This window comes from Primulina eburnea, chromosome 10 (genome assembly GCF_022965805.1).
Source record: "Primulina eburnea isolate SZY01 chromosome 10, ASM2296580v1, whole genome shotgun sequence".
In the NCBI taxonomy this organism is placed as follows: Eukaryota; Viridiplantae; Streptophyta; class Magnoliopsida; order Lamiales; family Gesneriaceae; genus Primulina; species Primulina eburnea.
In genome coordinates, this window is record NC_133110.1 from 15693093 (window position 1) to 15698783 (window position 5691).

Here is a 5691-nt window from a genome sequence, read left to right on the forward strand (position 1 = left end):
AGTTTGGAGTCTAGCCTTTAATATGCAAAAGTATAATCCTAAACGCTCTATGAATAATTTTAAACATACGATGTTCTAACAAAAAATTTTAAACTTCCGTTGTACTTTGGGAGCGAGAATATGATGTACCAACACATTATACAAAGTCAACGCATTCATCATCTAAAGGAGAGTGTTATAATATATAGAAAGATAATATATATTAAGATTTTATGCTGTCATTTTATCTTAAGTAATTAAGTTCAATTAAAATTACAACTTATACTTTCTATTATGATTTATAACAAAATAATTTATATAATACAAAATAATATGTCTTGTCAAAATCCAATAACAAAAAGAGCACAACACATCGGACCATGGCGTCCCTTAGCGGAGCTACCACTCCATTATCGTTGCACTGTTATACTGAAATGCCGAGCAGACCCGGACCACAAGACCGCACGAAGAAGCTGAAGGAGAGAGAATCGCGAGAGGAAACCAACAGAAAGATAGCTTCCCAAAAGAGCATTTCAATCATTCTGAGGAGGGAGGCCACAAAAGAAGTCATCGAAAAGAAGGGAGGTTCCAGGAAACTATTGCCCAGAACTGTTCTGGAAGCCCTTCACGAGCGCATCACCGCTTTACGCTGGGAGTCGGCTCTTAAGGTATGTTGGCTGTTTTTTCCAGTTTCTGTTTGCGGCATTTTGGATTTATATGCGTTTTATGGTGTAAAGTTTCTATTTTTTTTATGTTGTTTTGATATTGATAAACCCGAACTTTGGTGCCAAGGCTCAAGAGGAGGTTATATCAGTTTGCTTAATTTGATATTGCCAAGCGTTTCAGGAGCGACTCCCAATTCAGTTCCTGGGTCAGCCAAGTAAATTCATTCCTACCATATTGATTCACATGCTATTGCAACTATTTGTGGCAGATAATAGATTCTTGGAAGTTGAGCGAACTGATGTAATCTCTACCCAGCCATGTCTCTTAAGTTCCTGCGGTATATACACTTATATTCTACGTTCATATTTTATTAAAGAAATGACATTCTAGAAATGAACCCGGAAGGAACAGACAAGAGTATTTAGCACACAGGACCACAGGAGGCCTTTCTTTTAATTTCTGACCCTCTTTCTTATTTTCTTTTCTAGAGCTCCAGTGGACCTGGAAAGGAATGATGAAAAAGAGATAAAAATTGGACTTATATGGATATTGTGTTGTCAAGAGATAGCAACCTCCGTTGGTTGACAGTACTGTTTCTTGATACATCTACGATGCATCAAATTTTTGTAGTTTATGATATGAAATATTGGTATAGTTTCATGCTTTGAGGTAATGTAGAACACAATAAACCTTTGTTCTCGATGTAGCATAGTAGCATCTATCAGTTTAAATCCATAGCTACGGATTAGAGTTCTTTTAATAGCTCTAGGGGCTTTTGGCAGTGATGTTTACTCTTGATGATATCAACCATAATAGGAAAGATAAGTTGAGTATTCATGGTCTGTGTTTGGCCGATCAATGGAGCTGGATGTAACAACATTATCATAATTCCTGCTGTAGTAGTTGGAATAGGAGATAGTTAAATTTTTCTTGGTCTCTTGCTGCTGGTGGGGTTGAATGAATACCTTTACTAAGGAACTCTAAAGTTTATATATTCCTTGATGCATGGCATTTTTGTGCAATTTGTTGGCGATGATCTTCGATTGTGATCCAAGGAGGAGGTGGAGAATATGCTGGGTGGGCTTTTAAAGTTCTTGAAGATGAGTTGATGCTTTATAAGTCATTAGCTGACTGCTTACAAATTTCGCAGCAATTTTGATGTATTCTTGTTGCAGGATTGTAGAATAGATATTCTAGTTGAGATTGTTTTGTGTCCTTGGAGGATACAATCGAGTATCATTATGCCCTGCAATTGTGAATGAAGGACTAAATGTGGTTTTCAGCTTTATTACATTCATTTGCACATGTAGACATAGTAAAATTAGACACCTGATGACCTAATATTGAAAGGTTGTATCACAGATTCCTTGCCTTCGATTTCTTGTAGCAACTCTTAAAGAGAGGAAATCATAGTATGCTCAAATATTTTGCAAAAAAATGCATTGTGCGCATAATAAACATCTTTAATTATAAATTGAGAAACAGAGAGAGGCTTACTTAATCTGTTTTGATTCAGGATGATTGCACTCAAATTTTCATATATTAGAACATTACGAGGTACTTTCCAAGGATAAATACAAGATGTTTTGGGGTATAAAGTATTAAATTTGTCTATAGAGTAAGTTATTTAACTGTTGGGGTAATGTAAGAGCTTAGAGCCTGTGATATGATTGGGCATTTTGGTCAAGCTTGTAAAACAAGGGGGAACTTTAGCCATCTTACTAGCATTAATATCATCATGTTTATCTATATCGTGGCTATAATCAATAAGATGACATCTAGATATTGTCTAGAATACCATTATAATCGTTATAAAAAAACGTAGGAGTTTGTCACCAGAAATTTGACCAAAAAGGATCATCTAACTGTTATGGAACGTATCACCGAACACCCTCCCCCCACCCCTCCTCCTCAAAAGAGTCTTCATCATTAGAGAATGATAGCCAAACAATTCCCCATCATGAGTTATGTGGATTGGATCATTAGTATAATATATAAAAAGAAGCACCAGTACTTGTAGTTTTCTTTGAATAAGATCTCTATTCTGCGATGGCTTCATAAGTATCTTGCGTTTAGAATCTCTGTTGCAGTCCAGTTTCTCCACCTCTGCAAAAAACCCTAGATAGGCTTAAGCAAGCATCAAACAAGTGATTCACTTCTTTTTCAAGAATTATTTAGGTTAAGGAGTGTACAAGTAAGTTGTGAAGATAATTAATAAAACTACCAAAAAAATATTTACATTATCAGTATGCCCTAAATCCTGTATTGACCAACTTAGAATTTATCGGAAAAAGATTTAAGAAGTTGTGGCATTGAATATTGTGCCATTCAAATAATAGTATGACTTTGATCAACGATCAAGTTATTCAACTTAGATTTTTCAGCACCTTGAGTGATTTATTGATAATACCAGGACAATCTCAGTTGAAACCATTGGATTTTGAAACACAAAATCTTGTGGGCAATGCAAGTCAACTTATGTATTTAGCATTATTTTGTGCACTTTCATTTTAGAATAATAGATCGTCTTTATTATAGTTAACCGACAAATTTTCCTGAAAATTTCAAGTTATACTTCATTCTACTAAATTGAGAACATCTCCTCGGAGTCGCTGAAATGCCTATATGGACTATTCATAAACCATCTGAAGTTCCATAAAATGAGAATTGATATGTCTTATTTGTCACCTTTTGGAGTTCTATTTCTAATTCTTTGGAGTGAGTTTCAGTCTGTCACTCAGTCTCTGCCATATGATTCAGGTTTTTGATCTCCTTCGAGAGCAACTATGGTACAGGCCCAATTCTGGTATATACATTAAGCTGATTGTCATGCTTGGCAAATGCAAGCAACCCGAGAAAGCTCATACATTATTTCAGGCAATGATTAATGAAGGATGTTTTATGGATCGGGAAGCTTTCACTGCGCTTTTGTCTGCCTACAGCCGAAGTGGCCTTTTTGAGAAAGCATTTTCTATTCTTGATCATATGAAGAACACTCGTGGCTGTTCACCTGATGTCTTCACTTATTCAATCCTCATAAAGTCTTGCCTTCAAGTCTATGATTTTTGTAAAGTTAAATCGATTCTTTCTGACATGGAAATTGAGGGAATCAAACCCAACACAATCACATACAATACTCTCATTGATGCCTATGGAAAATCAAAAAAGTAAATCTTCTTGTTCCTTTCTACTTCATTCTCAATTTGGTTGCACGTTGAAATAAAAATTATATAAATGTAATCTCTGGTTCTCAATGATAAGTATATGATAATATTCGTGTTGGGCTCAAATAGTGTAAACATATGTTAGTTACATTTTTAGGTTGGCTTTACATCAAATTGCATTTTATAACATTTTGGGCTCGATAATTCTCCTTGCGGCCCTGGTCCTGTATGGATGGCTGTGTCAAAAGGTCTAAATGTGGCGCTTGCGACCAAAGAAAAGTTTTAGTAATTCTGAGTTACTATTACCATTGGCTATAATTTAAATTCTAATAACAAATGCTTGATTTTTAGAATTAGCATCAGATGCGTGTTGATAATGGATTATATAAGGAGGGAGACTAGTGGGGAGTAGCATTTTCCTTTATTGTTATGTGTGGTTGCCAATGGGTCACTACCGTCAAAAAGTTGCACTTAAACTATTGTGTAACTTAAAAGATTTGAGTTATGTCTAGCTGTAAATGCTCGGTTCTATAAAATTTTAATAGAACACTTTCACAATGGTCTTTTATATGTTATGCATCTAGATTTCTTATTGTCTTATTTTCTGCAGCCTATAGAACTCAAAATGGTGGGACAAATTTCTCCATTTTTTCCCCTCTTTCTTTCTGTTTTTTTCAAATAGGTGTTAAATCGTTTTATTTGTAACCAGATGGTTTATATTTTCCTTGGTAGCATTATGAAGATTTTGCATCTTTTGTTCCTTGTAGGTTTGCCGAGATGGAATCATTACTCACGCAAATGCTGAGGCAACAGGAGTGTGAACCTGATGTATGGACCATGAATTCCACACTGCGTGCTTTTGGTGGTAGTGGACAGATTGAAATGATGGAGAAATGTTACGAGAAGTTTCAAAGTGCTGGCATTGAACCCAACATCAAGACATTTAACATACTCCTTGATTCTTATGGAAAAAGTGGAAATTATGACAAAATGGGAGCCGTAATGGAATACATGCAAAGATATCACTTTTCATGGACCCTTGTCACTTACAATATCGTCATAGATGCATTTGGGAAAGCTGGGGATATAAAACAGATGGAATTTTTGTTTAGGCTGATGCAGTCTGAGAGGATAAAACCAAATTGTGTTACACTTTGTTCACTTGTTAGAGCTTATGGGCTGATCGGTAATGCTGAAAAAATCGCAGCCATTCTGAGATATGTTGAGAATTCAGATGTTACTCTTGATACAGTGTTTTTCAACTGTTTAGTGGATGCCTATGGCATGATGAGTTGCCTGGCAGAGATGAAAGGTGTGCTTGAGATGATGAGAAGGAGAGGTTGTATACCTGATAAAATCACATATAGAACCATGATAAAAGCATATTCAATTGGTGGTATGTCAACCTATGCCAAGAAGCTCCAAAGTGAACTTGCTTTATTGTAGATTATTTCCGTTGATGTAAAAAATCGTGAATATGTCCATTAATACATATTGAGTTGGTATCGTGGCCGTTTTTATGCACTTTCATGATGCTTGTAGTAATGTTTTTGTTAATAATCCATGTTATTGTTTATGTTTCATGTGTCACATGTTATGTTAGCTCAAGTACTTGCTATCGACTCCCGTAGACGCTGTGTTATTACAAAGATCCATCATATGTAGTCAAGTCTGCTCTAGGTGAAAGTTTGGAGGGTCAGCCGTTGATAAAAATATTTTGATTTTCTACTAACCGTATTTAATCATCCTCTTGGCTAAACTGTATAACTTTATTGTATATTACTGCATCTGGCTATAATAATCTGCTGGCTTATGATTTCAAATCCACTTAGATTGATTGGAAAATTTCGAAATGCATGTATTTTAATCAACCGAAAAAATC

General features: G+C 35.4%; 1 protein-coding gene across 1 annotated transcript; it reads left to right on the top strand.

The window, feature by feature from the left end:
• The first annotated feature begins 320 nt into the window (after positions 1-320).
• Positions 321-5392, top strand: LOC140803148 (pentatricopeptide repeat-containing protein At5g48730, chloroplastic). The gene is made up of 3 exons (XM_073158853.1): positions 321-647; positions 3406-3812; positions 4577-5392. Exons 1-3 carry the CDS (start codon positions 360-362, stop codon positions 5253-5255), a joined length of 1374 nt encoding a protein of 457 aa, XP_073014954.1. The 5' UTR covers positions 321-359; the 3' UTR covers positions 5256-5392.
• The last annotated feature ends 299 nt before the right edge of the window (positions 5393-5691 follow it).

Excerpts from the sequence above, each read along its gene's own strand:
- LOC140803148 (XM_073158853.1), top strand. The coding sequence starts at position 360 with ATGGCGTCCCTTAGCGGAGCTACCACTCCATTATCGTTGCACTGTTAT. Across the intron at positions 648-3,405 it reads GCTGGGAGTCGGCTCTTAAG|GTTTTTGATCTCCTTCGAGA; the intron begins GTATGTTGGCTG and ends CATATGATTCAG. Across the intron at positions 3,813-4,576 it reads GCCTATGGAAAATCAAAAAA|GTTTGCCGAGATGGAATCAT; the intron begins GTAAATCTTCTT and ends TGTTCCTTGTAG.